This window comes from Cebus imitator, unplaced genomic scaffold (assembly GCF_001604975.1).
Source record: "Cebus imitator isolate Cc_AM_T3 unplaced genomic scaffold, Cebus_imitator-1.0 Scaffold95, whole genome shotgun sequence".
NCBI classification, from domain to species: Eukaryota; Metazoa; Chordata; class Mammalia; order Primates; family Cebidae; genus Cebus; species Cebus imitator.
In genome coordinates this window covers 5,942,854-5,962,547 of record NW_016107410.1, presented here as the reverse complement: position 1 = coordinate 5,962,547, position 19,694 = coordinate 5,942,854, and the positions used below count along the sequence as shown (strand labels likewise).

General features: G+C 37.0%; 1 protein-coding gene and 1 long non-coding RNA gene across 9 annotated transcripts in view; both read right to left on the bottom strand.

The window, feature by feature from the left end:
* CCNT2 (cyclin T2) overlaps positions 1-19,694 on the bottom strand; it is a 45,062-nt gene that overhangs the window by 22,018 nt on the left and 3,350 nt on the right. For 6 of the 8 annotated variants that reach the window (XR_001827439.2, XR_005201486.1, XM_017536095.2 and 3 more), the window contains exons 3-4: positions 2,836-2,964; positions 1,036-1,096 (exon numbers count right to left, since the gene is read on the bottom strand). Coding sequence is in view for 3 of the 8 variants with exons in the window: in XM_017536095.2 (XP_017391584.1) it covers positions 1,036-1,096; positions 2,836-2,964 (190 nt within the window). In the remaining 5 variants the exon portion in view is untranslated. Of the gene's footprint in view, positions 1-1,035; positions 1,097-2,835; positions 2,965-19,501; positions 19,521-19,694 lie in introns of those variants that run through there. The other 2 variants (XM_037741152.1, XM_037741153.1) reach the window with 2 other exon arrangements.
* Positions 15,712-16,184, bottom strand: LOC108309650. The gene is made up of 2 exons (XR_001827440.2): positions 15,980-16,184; positions 15,712-15,902 (listed from the first exon to the last, which is right to left on the bottom strand). It is a non-coding gene; the product is annotated as an uncharacterized LOC108309650 (long non-coding RNA).

Sequence of the window (19,694 nt, the reverse complement as noted above, 5' to 3'; positions counted from 1 at the left end):
TCACCCTGTCGACCAGGATGGTCTCGATCTCTTGACCTCGTGATCCACCCGCCTCAGCCTCCCAAAGTGCTGGGATTACAGGCTTGAGCCACCGCACCCGGTCTGTTCATCTACAGTTTTACAAATTGTTGCAAATTTCCATTTTTCCAATATTATTTATTGAAAAAAAATTCATGTGGACCCATGCAGTTCAAATCTGTGCTGTTTCAGGGTCAACTGTATATGTATTTCCCACAAGTTAGTTTTGTAATGAAGAGTCCGTCACAACGGGAAGTTGTGACTGATTTATCACACTTCTATCTGGGAATGTAGTAATACATTTAAAAACAACAAATTCACGATATGATACAGATACTGTTCCACCTCCACAGAATGGAAGGTACAACAGGTAAAGGAACTTTTGCCCAAGTTTACAAAGCAAGTCGGAGGCCTACAGATTTTAACTCAGATCTCCCCAAAGCCCATGTTCTTTCTCAAACATCCTGGTAGGTTCATCCAGAACTAATGTATGACTTTAGATAAGCCATCACTTTCTTAGGGCTCAATTTTAGTAAACTGAGTAAGGTGAATGGTGAGAGTAAATGAACTTGCATACAAAGATACAACTTTCAGAAAAGGATGATCAACATTTAAATAATATGTCACATTAAAAATCATGCGATATACTCATAAAATACCGACTGGAAGCTCAGGGAGAACAAGGGTTGCTGTGTATGCTGGTACACATCACAATATGAAACAGCCCTAAAGCACCATTTTACTCTCCAGTGCAAATCCAGAGTGAGGCACAGTACTTCAACTACCTGAACACATAAGAAATCACACTGAAAGGTATGTTTACCATTCAATTTAATTATGCCAAATGAAATTAAATTCTAGAAAAGTAATTTCCTTATAACCAGGCAATCTTATTCTGGTCTAAAGCCTGTTTTAAAATAACTTCAATAATAAAATTATTTCAGAAATCTTTTCTCTTATTTAGAATACTTTATTGAAGTACAAACAAAAGCCATTATCTGATGTGTAAGTACGTACCTAGAGTTTGTAGCATTATGGTTTCAAGTATAACCAGTTCTTGAGTCTGTTGAAGATAAGCCTGTCAGATAAAAATATTATCAAATTGATTAAAATAAAAATAACTTTACTAGACTACATGACTGTTACATCTTGTGAGAATTACAGGTTGATTACAAAAGAACCATAGTACTTTGGAAATACGGAGAAAATAAACTGAGGGTGACAGAGAAAACATATATTCTGTAGCAAGTCTGAAATGAATTATTTTCTACAACAGGAAATAAACAGCAAAAAACAAAAAAGTAAACAATATGAAAGGGGTAAGATAATTGAAATAAGATGTGCACAGTCTGTAAAGTGAAACATTCTAGGCACTGGCGCTTCAAGAGATATTAAAGACAGGAAGCACCAAGTCAACTAAAAACACTGAACTCAAACCTGACGTTAACTCAAATCCGGCTTACAAACTCACTCTAGGATATTTCATGTGGTAATACCTTGAAAGTCACAGTAAGTCAGTGAGTTAATTTAGAATTAACTTCTCTGCCACCTCAGGAGTGACCAAACATACCAAAATAATTTATCTCATACCCATGGGGACATAAATATCAGAGACCCTCCTTACTCAATTGCAAGAAATTATCCTTCCATTACAATTACTCTGGAAATAAAGGATATGAAAAATTTACTGCTGTCTTATTCTGAAATCATGACAATTGACCAAAGTGATAAGGAAATACTATATTACCTAATGAATATACCTATATTCATTTTTGTAAGGACATATTGCTAAAGCCAGAGAGTAAAAGCACCTTTCGTTTTATTTATGCTCTATTCTGAAAGGTCACTGAGCTGATTTTTAGAACGTACTGAATTTCTATTATTTGAACAGTACCCCTGGAAATAATTCTGAATTTGTATAGTTAATAGAAACTGCTGGAATTACCTTTAAATAGCGACAAACTCATTATTATTTAATGGCTACATTAACAGTTTACTCCCTTAAAGCCAAAATCTATGATAAAACTTGCTATTAATAAAATCAGATATAGTTCCATTAAAGCTTAAATTAATCTGGACTTTAACTTAAATCAACTTCAATTAATATAATGTTAGTCATTCAATGAATAAAGGTTCCTGATTAAGCAACTCAGGATGCTAGAAAAATGATTTTAAAGGGCCACAATTCTAACTTCCATCTTCAGATGTCAGAAAAATTTAAAATAGTTCTTTCAAATAAGGTTTATTTTACAATGTTGATGAAAAGTTGTCTGGAAAGTGACATTACTCTTTCAGAAAATTAAAATACTAAAAGAACACTGCTCATGAAAGCATAGTAAAATGCAGCTTTATGTATCAGAGAGGTAAGTAGTAGTACATACACTAAAAAAGGAAAAATACTTTAAAAAGACTAATTACTTGTCTAGGGGTAAATTCAGAAGACTTTCTGTTCCTTCATCTGCTGTCAATTTAAGAGAGTTATTTATATTCTGGTCTCAAATACAGCTATCAGTGGAGGTGATATGACTTATCCTCTACATATGTCATAGCTCTGAACAACAAAATGTGAAACAAAGTATCTTTGAATCTACAAAGTATCTAGAACCAAAGCCTTTTAATTCAGAATGACATCCAAATTCATGAATATACATGAAATGTTTTCCTGCCAGACTGATTCCTAGCATTGCATTCCTAAGAGGTAATAAAAATAAGCAGCATTTGGAAGGCAACACTAATTGAACTGTGTTTTTATTAGGCCTACATTACGAAAAAGTTTCAAATTTACAAAGAAAAATAAAAAACCCAATATTTACATACATCACATTTAGTATCCAGCAGTGGCTCTAGAGGATGAAGACAAGCATGTGCTACTTTGATAACATGTTCAAGTTTTCGAGCCTGTTCTTCCACTTTTGCAGCCAAAAATAATGCAGTAGGCGATATTATCTGCAGAAAATATAAAAATCTGGTGATTTAAAAACAAATACATTTTGAAAAACCCTCTATGTTCCTTTTTAAATTTTTTGAGGTGGAGTTTCGCTCTTGTTGCCCAGGCTGGAGTGGAGTGGCGCAATCTTGGTTCATCGCAAGCTCTGCCTTTTGGGTTCAAGCTATTCTTCTGTCTCAGCCTCCTGAGTAGACGGGACTACAGGCGTGCACCACCACACCAGGCTAATTTTCGTATTTTTAGTAGAATCGGGCTTCACTATGTTGGTCAGGCTGGTCTCGAACTCTTGACCTCAGGTGATCCACCTACCTCAGCCTCCCAAAGTGCTGGGATTATAGGTGTGAGCCACAGCACCAGGCCAAAACCCTCTATTTTCTAAGGGGGAGATGTGCAAGGAAGGAAAGCAATATTAATAGTATGAACTCTGCGTTGGGCTATGACTAGATTAATAGTTTTAATAAAGTTATTGATTAAATAGAGCTACTCTATAAAATTTGTTTTACTCATTTTACACATAGAACCAAGGGGAAAAGGGAAAAGATATACTAAATAAGTTGACTTAACATACTAAAAATGCCAAATAAGAGAAAGTTTAAATAATATTAATTTGCACATTGTAGAGGCAAAGAAAAAAAAATACCTCAAGCAAAAAGATGATGCTATACCTGAGCGGGGGCAGGAGGAGGGGGAGAAGCGGGTCCAATTTATCTACTATACTCCTTTTCTAGGCACAGAGTCACCATATTCTAGTGCTCTTTTAAATCAAGCAATGATTCATTGAGTGGCTGTAACTGCCACACAAGATACCTATCTTCACTATCTTGTTGAAGGGACAGAAAAAGTATCTAGAAGACAATAAGGAGGATTCTGAACACAAAACTGTTTCTTAATTCTCTCTATTACTTAACTATAGCAATAATAAAAGCAGCTGTAACACCAGGATTTAAGCATGTAATACAAACCAAGATAGTAGAAACTTTGCTAATCAGAGATCCAGAAACTAGCAATTTTTTTTTTTAAGCTTAGAAATTAGGTCCTTGGGATGGAAGTATAAGAACACAGCACTACAAAGATATTGACTAAGACAGAGAAACATCAAGTTTGAATATCTACCCCTAAAATTAATAATAAACCAAGTAACTGTGGACTCAGAAAATAGGCATAAAATAAACTCATGTTTTAAGATTACATACAAGAAATTTCCCATGAGAAGACAATTTCTAAATGTCAAGATTTGGGTACCCATTTTTCAAGAGGTGAACATTTGAGTCTCATTATATCTTGGGGGGTCAAGAATTACCGTACAGAAATAATGCCAAACCGGAGGTGAAGAAAATTTCCCTGGAACCAGAAATAATGTTACCTCAAAATGAGTGAATAAATTTAATTTGGACTTTCAACTTATTTCTTCCTTTTAAAATTACAACAAGGAAAAGATTAGAAAAATTAAGAATACTCAAAAGAGTAACTTAGGGCCAGGCGCGGTGGCTCACGCCTGTAATCCCAGCACTTTGGGAGGCCGAGGCAGGTGGATCACGAGGTCAAGAGATCGAGACCATCCTGGTCAACATGGTGAAACCTCATCTCTACTAAAAATACAAAAAATTAGCTGGGCATGGTGGCGCGTGCCTGTAATCCCAGCTACTCAGGAGGCTGAGGCAGGAGAATTGCCTGAACCCAGGAGGCGGAGGCTGCAGTGAGCCGAGATTGCGCCATTGCACTCCAGCCTGGGTAACAAGACCGAAACTCCATCACACAAAAAAAAAAAAAAAAAAAAAGAGTAACTTAGTCTGGAAGTAGCCTGACCACAGAACAGTTATTTATTTGTGTTCCCAGTATTTAGCACTATGTGGCTGTGGTTCAACTTGCTGAATGAATGAGATATGGGTAATATATAATGACATCAATATTAAATTCAAAGTATTCTAAATGCCACTATAAAATTCTGAGAGCCAATGGCCACATAAGACATTCAAGAAAATAAAGACACTCTCAGTTTTCCTCTTATTAATGTCTAACAGAGGAATGGCTAATCAAGCCTTCAAATGCTAAAACTATTTGTCAGAGCAAAGCAACAGAGGCTCAGGTCAAAAGTCAAATTAGACTCAATTTAGTATTTAAAGTTCCTGTCAAATGATCCAAAATTTCTCTTACTTGCCTAAAAGACACTTATCAAGAAATACTTTCCAACTACACAGACCTTCTCCTTAGAAGATAGTCTCAAAAGCAACAAAGAATGTGTACTAATCATTCTAAAATTCTACAAATAACTTCAAAAATTAAGTATTCAGGGAGCCAAGCAGTGATATTCAGGGTAGGCTCATTTGTTTACCCACACTCCTCATAGAAGTCTTTCTGTTCCCTCTAAACAGGGCTCAATTCTTATCCTCCTCCAGTGCAACATTAATACCCAACACTCCTCCAAAGATCCTGGTGAAAGCCACTAACTCCATTCACATTTCCTTCTCTATAACCTGCAAACATTTTCCTCTATCAAGGCTGTAAAAACAAAACAAAACATCTTTTTTGATAAATACTTTGTGAATATCCATGTGAGGCTTTTAATTTCAAGGATGACTAAGGAAGGTGATCAAACTAGGTATTGTAGCTTTTTGTATGGAAGACTGATTTTGTCGTGAGGCCTAAAAGAATTCCAAATGTTTTAGGTAACAGAAATATTACTAGTTGGTCCACAGCTTTTAAAGGTGAGCATACTTTTGAAGCCAGCAAACATTCACTGGCATGTGCAAGCTTGGTTCAAGCCAAATAATTCACACTAGTATTGTTGGAGAAGTACAACTGGTTTGGTTCAAGTAACCAAACAATTACAAACTGAGATTCAGTTCACTGGGGACAGGGACCATGCACTATCTATTTTTATATTCTGGACCTAGTTTAATAAACTTTCTCAGATTATTCTAAAAGGAAAAAAGTAAAAGGAAGTTGATATGAATGGTGTCTACAATTGTTTGAATAATGTCATGAGTTTGTCACTCTAGCAGATATATATATAACTATCTCAAGGAAATGTAACACTCTGAAAACAAGACAAATTTTTATAGAAATACATCATACAAATCATGGAGACGGGGAGGTAAAGGTGATAAAGCTGTAGTCATGCTGCCTCAAATGCAATCTTGGCTCTGTGATCTGACTAGCCTAGACAAATTACTTACTCTCTTTGTGGCTCTGTTTTTGCATCTGTAAAATAAGAGAAATATTAATAGTATCTGCTTGTAAAGTTGTGTAAGGATTAAATGAACCAATACGTACAGGACTTAGAACAGTGTTCCATAGTAGAATGACTCAAATATTATTACTATGTTAAAAAACTGTGCATTGTTAATGTTGATCCTAAATTTAAAAAGCATTTTAACAAGTGTATTTTTAAACTTCCCTTCTCTTTGGCTCACCTCCTTCCTTCCAAGGTTAAACTTTATTCTTGGAAGGTCCTGCTGTCCTGCTGCAGTCTAAGCAAGCATATTCAAACACTGAAGTTATGATACTTGACATTACTTCAATGATTTACATCCGTATTCTTTTTGCTCCTTCTCTTTTTCTATTTCCATTCCTACCTCCTGATCTGACTCCTTCCTTCTCCATCTTTTTACCTCCTGTCCATTCCTGGCTGCTGTCTTCCCTCTCTGCTTCTGACACCTTTTTACTGCTGATATTATTCACTCCCCACTGATGGCTTCAACCTTGATAGCTGGAGGCAAGGTCAGGCTGAATTAGCAGAAAGTCTGGGTAATTTCTAAGTTACCGAAGATGGCTGTATTCAGTTTCAATGAGTCACTCTAGTCCTTATTCTCTTAATATTAATAATTAATCCTGTACAAACACTTGGTGGGTGCATTTGTATTTAAGAACTAGCCAAATCTATTTGATTACTCTTCAACATTAAATCTCTGAATCCAGAAAAACCCCAAAAGAAGCAAAGAAAAGGCTTCCAAGTTTGCTTTTTCATTTACTATTACCAACAGGTTCATTTTAACCTGTTCTTGTGTTTCACCTTTAGTGATGCCATTTCTCCCCTTGCCCTTAATTGCCCTGAACATCCCCCTATCCAACCCTGACTAAGACTAGGAAAACTATTTTCAGTGCCTTGAAAAGGACTTCATTAATAAGTATTTAGCAAGTTCTACACACCACAGCTCAGAATTTGGAAATTTCTTGCTAAGGCTATAGTTTGAGACATGACAGAAAGGTCTTAGAATAAGAAAAGGAAAGTAGAGGAAAGACAAGAGAGGTAACAAGCCCACAAAGAAGGAAGTGGAATAAATCAAAGTGCCCATTTGTTAACTGGCATTTGCCAAGCTTGAGCCTATTAAACCAAAAATCCAGCACATTGTTAAAAAGTGGTTTATATCCTTAATTCGACTGCACTAAAAACACCAGCTTAAATTAAGGAACTGCAGAAAATGTTATTAACCCAGTCTGGCATTTTAAGTGTTTTCTTATCCAAATAATTATGTGTGAGTGAAATACATGTAAGAAAATTTATATTAAGAATTAAAAAACTCTTCAAGCTAGATGTTAAGATACCTAATTACATTTGAAAGAAAGTTGGCTTAATAACGGCCACAAAACATTAGTATTCAATACTGCTGAAAAGCAGTACTAATTAAATGAATAAGGCTTGATTTCCATAGAGTAACTACATCATATGTAAACAATATATGTAATATGCTTAATATTAACTGGCATTTAAAAATTATTTTGTGGGGAGTACCTGTGCATTATGAACGTTTCTAAAAAAGAAAAAATATTGGCCAGGCGCGGTGGCATCACGCTGTAATCCCAGCACCTCAGGAGGCCAAGGCAAGAGGGGAGGATCACCTGAGGTCAGAAGTTCCAGACTAGCCTGGTTAACATGGAGAAACCCTGTCTCTACTAAAATACAAAAAAATCAGCTGGGTGTGGTGGCACACACCTGTGATAACAGCTACTCAGGAGGCTAAGGCAGGAGAATCGCTTGAACCTGGGAGGCGGAGGTTGCAGCTAGTGTCACTGCACTTCAGCCTGGGTGACAGAGTAAGACTCTGTCTCCAAAAAAATATCAACTTTAAAGTATACTTAGTATTTCATAGTTAAGGCACTATCTACTCTCTCTTATATAGATACAGCTTCTACCAGCCTACAATAAACACTAAAAAATATCACTCTAAGTCCCAGCTACCTGGGAGGCTGAGGTGGGAGGACAGCTTGAGCCCATGGGTTTGAGGCTAGCCTGGGGGCAACAGAGTGAGATTCCCTTCTCTTAAAAAACTAAAAGGACAATAAAATGACATATAATATTGTGAAACAAGAACATTAACATTGCACAGATATTCAAATATACTACATAAATGTTACAAATGGCCACTTCTTTTGAACAGAACAGATTATCAAGAAGACGGCAGTACTACCCAAATTTACCTACAGATTCAATGCAATCATAAAAATCTCAGCTTCCTTTTTTGCAGAAACTAATGATTCACATGGAAATACAAAGGACTAAGAATAGCCAAAATAATCTTGAAAAAGCACAAAGTTAGAAGACTCCTATTTCCTGAATTCAAAAGTTACTACAAAGCTACAGTAATCAAGGGTATGTGGTCTGTATAAGGGGATGGAATAGAATCCAGAGTCCAGAAATATACCGTTACGTTTATGATCAATTGATTTTCACTAACAATCCCAAGAAAATTCAGTCAGGAAAGAACTCTTTTCAGCAAATGGTGCTGGGACAACTGTATATTCAAATATCCAAAANAAAAAAAAAAAAAAAAAAAAAAAAAAAGTCAAACCCTTATTTACATCACACATAAAAACTCAAAAACTCAAAAAGGAACCACAGACCTACATTTAAGAGTTAAATCTATAAAACTCTTATAAGAAAAGAGAAATAAATCTTTATGACCCCAGATTAGGTAAAGGTTTCTTAGATATGCTGTCAAGAACACAAGTTACAGAAGAAAAATATTAATAAATTTGATGTTTGTGCTGCAAATATCACCATGAACATAAAAAGTACAATACAATCAGTGGGAGCTATCACTTCATACCGTCAGGATGGCTACAATAAAAAAAAAAGACAATAAATGTGGTGATAGTGGAGCCCTCACACATAGTGAGAATACGAAATGGTATGGCTACTTTGGAAAACAGTATGGCAGTTCCTCAAAATGTTTTTTAAAAGCTATCAAAAAAGATTACTGTATTGGAGTCTAGCATTACCAAACCAACCCAGCAATTCCACTCACATATCTCTCACCCGTAAGAAACGAAAACATACGTCCATATAAAAACTTGTAAATGAATGTTCACAGCAGCGTTATTCATAATAGCCAGTGGAATGGCTGTTAAGTGCAATCGACCCAAATGTCCATCAGCTGATAAATGGATAAATAAAAGGAGGTACAGCCACATGATGAACAGTATCAATTACTCTGCAGTAAAAAGGAATGAAGTACTAATACATTCTACACCATCAATGGACCTTGAAAACATGCTAGTGAAAGACCATATATATATGATTCCATTTATATGAAATGTCCAGAATGGGCAAATCTATGGAGACAAAAAATAATTTAGGGGTTGCCCAGGGTTGGGAAGGGGAGTGGAACTGGTAAACTGCTAATAGAAACCAGGTTTCTTTTTGGGGTGATTAAAATATTCTAAATAAAGATTGTGGTGATGGTTGTGTAACTCCCTAAGTGAGCCACTGAATTATGCATACTTAATGGGTGGATTTTATGGTATGTGAATTGTATCTCAATTTCTTTTTAAGGGGCTAATATTAAAGACATCTATTTATGCTGGGTGCGGTGGCTCATGCCTGTAATCCCACCAGTTTGGGAGGCCAAGGCACATGGATCACTTGAGGTCGTGAGTTTGAGATCAGCCTGGCCAACATGGTGAAATCTCATCTCTACTAAAAATACAATTTGCTAGGTGTGGTGGTGCATGCTTGTAATCCCAGCTACTTGGGAAGGCTGAGGTAGGAGAATCTCTTGAACCGGGGAGATGGAGGTTGCAGTGAGCTGAGATTGCACCACTGCACTCCAGTCTGGGTAACAGAGCGAGATTCCATTTCAAATAAAGGGGCATCTGTTTATTAGCTCTCTTTTTTTTTTTTTTGAGACAGGGTTTTGCTCTGTCACCTAGGCTTAAGTGCAGTGGCGTGAACGTGGCTCACTGCAGCCTCAACCTCCTAGGCTCAAGTGATTTTCCTGTCTCAGCCTCCCAAGTAGCTGGGACCATAGGTACACACCAACATGCTGGGCTAATTTTTTTTTCTTTCTTTTATTAATTTTTGTAGTGACAGGGTCTCACCAAGTTGCCCAGGCTGCTCTCGAACTCCTGGGTTTAATCCTCCCACCTCCATCTCCCAAAATGCTGGGATTACAGGTGTGAGCCACCGTGCTTGGCCAGATCTCTACAGATGTAGTGTACATGCACTAACGAAATAAATTTCAAGAAAACCAAAAGCCTAATTACAAAAAATACTAACAAACAAGATGCATCTTAAGCATGTACCTGTATAACTTTAACACACATTTTAAAATTTAAAAGTAGAATCAGGTTTTGTTTTGAGAATATCCACTTCTTAAATAGCAAGTAACTTTTTGACATTTACATTATGGAATTAAAAAATTTTTTTAAAAAGGGCAATTATTTCAGAAAACCATTAATTGCTTGTTTGGGTAACAAAAATAATTTTAACAGATATTTAGCTCTACATAAAGTGAACCATATCAATTCAAATAGTTACTCATACTAGGCATTCAAAACAACAATCGCTGAGCTATAATGACACAAAATAACTATAATACCTACCTGGTGGGTGTGTGTGGAAATACCTGGTTTCCTCTCTGAATCCTTACATCACTTAAAGATTCCAAACCCTTAGAATTTTCTCTTCCTCCCCTCTCAGCTATTTCTTTTCAAGCATCAACTATATAGTTTCACTTTCTTTAGGTTTTTGACCACAAAAGAATTATCTTTCTCATTTTTTTCAACTTCTAAATGAAGCCTCAGTGTGAGATTAGTTTGAAAGTGCACATTTGCCTTTGGAAAGAATTACTACAGTGTGAACGACAACAGCAATTTTATTTGTTAGTGGATGCAAATGACTGTAGCTCACACCATCACTGTCAAATAGAAATATAATGTGAAGCTAAGCAAGGTGGCTCAGGCTGTAATCCCAGCACTTTGGAAGGCCAAGGCAGGTGGATCACATGAGGTCAGGAGTTTGAGACCAGCCTCACCAACATGGTGAAATCCTGTCTCTACTAAAAATACAGAATTAGCCAGGCGTGGAGGCACATGCCTGTAATCTCAGCTATTCAGGAGGCTGAGGCAGGACAATTGCTTGAACCTGGGAGGCAGAGGTTGCAGTTAGCTGAGAGATTGTGCCATTGCACTCTGGCCTGGGCAACAAGAGCGAAACTCCATCTCAAAAAACAAAACAACACACACACACACACACACACACACACACACACACACACACACGGTGAGCCACAAATATAATTTAAAATTTTCTAATAACCATGTAAAAAAACGGGAACAATTTTAATGTATTTTTACCTCAATAATATATAATAAACATAAAAAGTATTAAAAAGTGACTTTATATTTTTCCCATATCAAGCTCTCAAAATTTGGTATTTTACACTGATAACTGTGTCTCAATTCAGATGCTACTATTTAAATGAGATGCAGTCCTACAAAAACAAGAGTTGCATTTCATAAATTATTTTATATAACTTTAATTTTTAAATGTAAACTCATTAAAATCTAATAGTACAATGCAGTTCCTCAGTGCAGTATTCACATTTCAAGCATCTAACAGCTACAGTACTTCTAACACATGGCTATTACATTACAGCATTTAAATCCATAGTTGGCATTCTGAAGAGAATGAAGCAAATGAAAATGCATTAAATAGGCCGGGTGTGGTGGCGCACACCTGTAATCCCAGCACCTTGGGAGGCTGAGGCAGGAGGATCACTTGAGGTCAGGAGTTCAAGACCCGCCTGACCAACAGGGTAAAACCCTGTCTCCACTAAAAAAATAAAAAAATAAATAAATACAAAAATTAGCCGAGATCGGGCCACTGCACTCCAGCCTGGGCAACAGAGAAACACTGTCTTAATAAATAAATAAATGCATTAAATGTTCATAGGTGTCACAAAATAGCTCAAACTGATTACTGCTCCTAGTCATATCCACATTAGACAGACAAACTTAAAGTAAAGCACTATTTTCTCCCTCTCCCACTAGAATATACGTCCCTTAGGGAAAGCATAAATACTTATAAGTATTTATGTTTTAATTACTTATAAGAAAATAAATCCCATCTTTGCATATGGCTCTTCATATTACTATGCACTTAATATTCGTGGAATAATATGGTCCTACTGTCATGTAAATATACAGCATATTGTCTCTAAGCACAAGTCATTAACTTCACACCTTTAACTTTTAACAAGGAATAGGTGAACTTGTACAGTTCTCATCCATTTCTTCTCTATCAGCTCCAAATAATTTAGAGAAAAACTTCACATTACATGTATTTCCTTAAATACAGCCATATAAAGAGAAGACAATATGCCACTGAACAACCAGAACCTTGGCTTATTTAATGGTAAAGTATTAGGTTAACACCCTAAAATGTAGAGTAGTAAGGAGGATTCCATTATTTCCCCTTATCCCTAGAAAATGTGTAAATATGTACTCCCTAGAATGTGTGTGTGTGTGTGTATATATATATATGTTTATAAACAAAATACAGTGATCTAATTGGATTTTCACTTAAAAAATCACCTTAACCAATTTTATGTATTAATACTAAAAACAAAACTCCTGTTCTGAAATGGCCTTGAAAGTCAGTTTATAAACTATATAAAATCTGTCTTATTTTACACCGAGACATTTGAGTGCCTTGGCCAATGCAAACACTCAATGCACATTTGTTAATATAAAAACCTACACCCAAGTCTAGAATTTTGCTATGGTTTGAATGGGCCTTGGGTCTTGCATGACTGGGTTCACTCTCTTGAACTCCTGCCATGCGATGACTCAACAAAAAGACTGAGCTAGAGCCACCAGAGAAGCATATAAATTACCAAGACTAAAACATACATGTATCTGTGTGTGCAGAGAAAAGGTATGAGTTATTTCACAATCATTTAATTTCGCAATAAGAATTTTAAGTGGCTTCAGGAATACTTCAAAAGATCTGTACAATAATACAGAGCCACTGAAGTCAGCATCCCTGTAATAGGGCAGATAAGAGCAGCTTGTTTCAAATAACACTTAAAGCTTTATGGGGGAGTTCTAGGGTAGCTTTCAGAATTAATTTGAGAAAATCAATCAAGAATATCATAAATACCTTCTAATGCCTATCAATAAATGAACTCTCCCAAAGCCTCCTTATTTAACATAAACTTCCAAGTGATTTATTCCTTTAAAACATCAGCTTCACCTTCCTAGAAGTACTTGTAAGTACATTTAAATGATAGCCTATTGTGGTTCCATTGGAAATTAGTGTATCAACTCCTGAATGAAGACAAACTTTTAGTGACTTACCTGAAGAATTCTGAGATGATGGCTGCAGAGGAGATACCCAAATCCCCACAGAAAAACAGAGCAACAAGATAGCAAAACCAAAACCCCATGGAGAGTTACAACCTAATCATATGACAAGCCATTCCTAGGGAATTCCTAATACATACGAATGAGGACAAAACAGACTACTATATAACAATACACAGCATAGTGTAGCAAGATGCAAAGGAATGGGGCATGTGCTGGACTTGATAAAACAAGAACCTCGAAGCGCCAACAGACATTCACTAGAAATCATGGCAGACCAATGTGAGAACAGCAGCTAAAACTGGAGTTTTACTAGTCCAGTAAGTAGATGGATGCAAGAGACCTAGAGCAAGAATTAAAAGACTGAAACTAACATCTATGAACTTTTGAAATTGATCTCCCAAGGTTCTCTTTCAAGACTCCAATTTTGAGGAGAAACCATTGGGAGGAAAAGCACAATCAACAAGATAGGGACAAGGGAAAAGAGAAACTAAAAATGTGAAGGGGAAGAGAGCCAGAAACTCCTGGAAAGTAAGCTGCTACACTTCTTAACATTATATAAAAATAACAGAAAAAGGAGCTCTGTGAAATTATTAAAGCTACTCTGAAATTATTAAAGCTATATCACCTTTCTAAAGTCCAGGAAAGCTAGTATCTCACAAAAATGAGTAACCAAAGAGTATTCAGCTCATACAAAGAGAGAGAGTTCGAGATCTGCCTGGGCAATATAGTGAGACCCCATTCTCCACAAAAGGAAAAAGAAAAAAGACAAAAAGAAAAAATTAGAAGAGCTGTGCCTATACCAACAAATCACACTGGAAAGAACTGCTTTAGGCTGAGTGTTGGGAGGCTGAGGCACGAAGACTGTTTGAGTCCAGGAGTTTAAAAATGGCCTAGGCAACACAGTGAGACTGCTGTCGCTACAAAAAATTTTAAGAATTAACTTTGTAGTGGCACATGTCTGTAATCCCAGCTACTTGTGAGGCTGAGGTGGGGGAACCACTTGAGTCCAAGAGGTTGAGGCTGCAGTGAGCCATGATTGTGCCACTGCACTCCAGCCTGGTTGTCAGAGGGAGACCCAGCCTCAAAAACAAAAAAACAAAACAAAACAAAACAAAAAAGGGCAGCTATCCAAGATTACTGGAATCTGAAGTTACTGTATGATCCAGCAATTCTATTCCTAGATATAAGCCCAAGAGATACCAAAAACACAAGTCTGCACAAAAACTTGTGTATGAATGTTCTTAATAGCAATGTTTATATCAGCCAAAGTGGCTAACAATCCAAATGTCCAACTGATGAACAGATATATAAAATGTAGTCTAGCCATTTTAGGGTATGAAGTACCCAGGAATAATGGGTGCTTCTGCAAGAAAAATAACGTACTGATAAATACAATAACACAGATGAACCTTGAAAACATGGTAAGTGAAAGAAGGCAGTCACAAAGGACAACATACTGTATGATTCCATTTATGAAATGTCTAGAATAGGGAGAAATGACTGTGAGGTTAGCTGTTTCTTTTAGGTATAGTGAGAACTTCTAAAAATTGATGCACACCTCTGTGAATTTTCTTAAAAAAAAAAAAAAAAAAAAAAAAAAACACAAAAAAACCCCCATGGAATCATATTCTTTCAATAGGTGAAATGTATGGTATGTGAATTATATCTCAAAAAGGGCAAGAATCAGGTAATTATACTGTATGATACACACCACTGGGTGTCCATATAGGAGATGAATCAAGCATTTCAACACAAACATACCAATTTTTAAGAAAGAAATGACAGAATTAGAGTGTCACCAATGAATGAAAGGACCCAGGCATTGAGCATCAGCAGCCACTAACACTACAAAGAGAAGAGACAAACTGACATTAGGCCTTCTGATGAAAGAACATTAACACCATCTATACTCTTGCCTAAGGGATCTCTAACAGGAGTCTGATTAAATACCTGGATCAAATCAATTTTCCAGGAATGCATGAACAAAGGAACACAGTAAACTGCACCATAAGACGACAATCAGCAAAATTCAGACAGTTGCAAACTCTACAGGTCACACACCCTAGGGTGTAGGGGGTCCTATACCACAGGGTTGTGGGGTGAGCCTTATGCTGTGCTGAGGCACAGGATCCGAGAAATAAAGAGACAGGACACAGAAATACAAAGAAAACACAGCTGGGCTCAGGGGGCCATGCCACCTGTAAGTGGAGTCAGGCAAGGCCCCAAATGTCCAGAAGCATGAGTATTTATTGTGTATAAGTTAGGGGGCAGGGCAGTGAGTGAAATCATCTTTAAGGATAGTGACAGGGTCGTGAGCAATAAAACATGGGGTCCATCCCCATTAGGTAACCTAGGCCAGGAGGTGGACAGTGCGCAGCAAGGGGCCCGTTCCCTGAAGGCAAGGGCCGTGTGCAGTAAGGGGTCCACCGAGGCTTGAAGGTGGGCCATGCGCAGTGAAGAGGGTGCAGTGTGCAATACTTCTATCTGTGGGCAAACTACTTCTAGGAAGGTTTATAGGAGGATGCTTTAAGTCACATAGCAATGACAGAGCTGTCAAGGTTACCGCCACCTTCTGGCAGCTTCCAATGGGTTCTATGAGAAGATGCTTTTCAAGCAGCACAGTATCAACAGCTGATAAAGTTCACAGTCACCAAGGTGGATTGCCATTCTGAGGGCAGCCTTCCACAAGAACTGGAGTAAGGTCCTACAACTCCTTTATCAGGAGGAGTGGCTCTCGCCCCAAGCCTGCCATACAGCGGGTATCTTTACGATACTGAACGCTGCCGTCTGGGCCATGGACTCTTGTCCTGGTATAACTGTTTTTCCCTTAAATCATGCTCTGCACTGTGTACACTCTAGGCATTCCTCCGATTATGAACTAAGATATAATTATAGGTATATATGTAGGGAAATATTCTTTAGGCACTCATACTATCAACTATTATATGATTATATATAGAGGATTACATAAAGGGATTCTTCAAGCTCTATTTCTATAAACTAATATATGATTATGTAAAGGATTATATAAAAGGAAATAGCTGAGTAGTAACACTATAAAGTGAGATATTCCTCAAGCCCTAGCTGTGCCAGGATTCTGCTTAGCTCTCATTCCTAGATGCCTATATGGGGGGTTACCCACACTAGGGTCCTTCAACAGATAAAAGTTAGTGACATAAAGGGACGGAGGGGAAACATGCCTACCGAGAGACTTCAAACACCTAGCAAATTTTTAATAATGAGCAAGAATAAACTATGGTGTTTAGGAATGGAGAGCTGGGTACTAAAACTACAAAGAAAGTAATTACTGTTAGAGTAAGAATACTGGAGCTAGGCAAAGTGGCTCACGCCTGTAATCTCAGCACTTTGGGGGGCCAAGGCAGGCAGATCACGAGGTTAGGAGTTCAAGACCAGCCTGACCAACGTGGTGAAACCGTATCTCTACTAAACATACAAAAATCAGCCAGGCTTGATGGCACACATCTGTAATCCCAGCTACTCAAAGCTGAGGCAGGAGAATCAATTGAACCCAAGAGGTGGACGCTGCAGTGAACTGAGATTGCAAACCACTGCACTCCAGCTGAGCAACAGTGAGACTCAGTCTCAAAAAAAAAAAAAAAAAAAAAAAAAAAAAAAAATTGGTTACTTTTGGAGGAAGGGGGTTGACAACGGAGGTATTCTGGGGTAGTTACTCAAGTTCTATTTCTTGACTTCGGTGTGCAATATAAGGTGATTATAAGGTGGTGATTATAAGGTTGTTTGTTTGCTTTATAATAATCCACTAAGCTCTACATTTGCTTGGTGGTTTTATATGTTTATTTTATAATTAAAAAGGAAAAACTCACCTCATATATGTACAGTTATACAACAGTACTATAAACCCCCAAATAGATTACAACAGGATGTGAATAAGATTCAAAGGTAATATCAGAGATATAAATTCAGAAATGGTGAACAGCAAATTATCTGGGGAATGCTTTATGAAAGAGTAGCAACTTTCAGCTGAGTCTTAAAACCTGACAGAGCACAGTCACATGAAAGCAAAAATAAAGCACCCTAATAAAAAACAGTGGTACACAATGCATAAATGTTAAGTGAAAAAGAGGAATCTGGAACTTTTTATAAAGAGGACCTCATTAGATTTAGTGCAATGAGGTGGGCAAATCAAAATCTGAAGTTTTTTTTCATTGTTTACTTTATAAATCTCCTTACAAATCACTGGCATAAATAGATACTGTGCTCTAATTCTGAAATATACTCAAATAGGAAAAAGTAAGAACTACGGTTTGGGATTAAGCAATAAACTTCGGTTCAAATCCCAGCCATGTAATAGTTTTAATTTTGGACAAGTCACTCGGTAACTGTGTCTGCTTCCTTAGGAGAATACTTTACCTGAGAAAACAAGACAAATATAAAGTGCTTGTCATAGTGAGATCTTTACAAAATTTCAACAAGATAATTTATAGTTTAAAAGGAATTTAAAAATTATCTAGGCTAATTGTCTCGAATATAAGCACAGATACCCAAAACTTCCACTATGCAAAAAGTTCTACTGGACAACACTGCAGTATTTCCAAGTAATACTAATGGATCTTGGGCATAAGATTATTCTTGGATTAATTACTGCTTTATTAAACTAAAAAGCAAAAGGAGAAGTGAGCTATAATACAAACATCTGCTTAGATTTCACAACGAGACACGATGATTTGACTCCTGTAAAACATGACCAGAGTATAACAGGAGGAAAAGCAAAAAAAATTATTTTTTTTTTGAGATGGAGTCTCACTCTGTTGACCAGGCTGGAGTGCAGTGGCATGATCTCAGCTCACTGCAACCTCCACCTCTCACGTTCAACCAATTCTTCTGCCTCAGCCTCCCCAGTAGCTGACATTACAGGCATGTGCCACCACACCCAGCTAATTTTGTATTTTTAGTAGAGACAGGGTTTCACCATGTTGTCCAGACTGGTCTTGAAATCCTGACCTCAAGTGATCTGCCCACCTCGGCCTCCCAACGTGTTGGGATTACAGGCATGAGCCACCATGCCAGGCCCTACAATACCTTTAAATCTTGCATAATATACATGGAGTTCTGATTGCTAGAATTCAAGAAAGAGGCCATGGAACTAAAGAAAGTGAAGGTAAGATAGAAAAGATCAAGTAAATTGGTGATGTGGTATAAGAACAGACCATGACCAACAAAAATACTTAGAAAAGGCTGTGTTCTTTACAACCGAATCTTAGGCTACCTGGGGCTGGTATTAAGAAACACACCACAAAAGACTAACCAAGTTAGGAGTTTCTAAGAGAAGCTGGGTCAATATCTACCTAAGTTTGACTTTGGGGGTGGGTGCTGTCCCTCAGTATATACCTTGGCAGCACTTTTGGCTCCAGCGCTTTTACCCTTTTACTAAATTTATTTTGAGCTTGATCCAGCAAGGCCGTTCTTTAATTATTAATTTCAATTACATGAACCTCATTACCTGTAGTGAACAAAGGTAAATTTACCTAATTAGGCTACATATAAAAGTCATTTACTGCTGACAGCTATTCAACTCTGAGTAACTGACAAAATAACTCAATGATAAGAAACAGTTTCTGGGTCACCAATACATGCAGATACTGATTTTACTCTTAAATATTAATACAAAGCACATCACTTTTGGGTGTTTTAAAACTTTTAATGTCAATGTGGGAAAATACAATTAAGTCACATGAACATTTAAAAATATTTTCCTATAGTTAATGCAGGCTATTAATGTTTACTATAAGACTAGATACAGTTTGTCACTAGCATCTTAACATTTAAGTTTATTTCTTGGGTTTAATTTGCTGAATGGTGTTTACTCTGGTGAAGACTCACACTTTTTAAAGTTTACTATGACATTTCAGTATAATAGAAAAAAATTTCCCAATGATGTGGGAGAATACAAATTTCAAAGTGACTCACATTCAAGACCACCCCCTTCACCCTAAAAGAACAGAGGGAAGAAAAGATAAAAGTGAGGCTGTGCAATTGATGCAAGTGCACCAACACAAATATAAAAATCACTTTTGGTATTATAACAGCAAAGGTAAAAAAAAGACAAAAGTTAGACACGAAGGGTACAATACTATTTCTCAAAACAGAAATGAACAGTTTT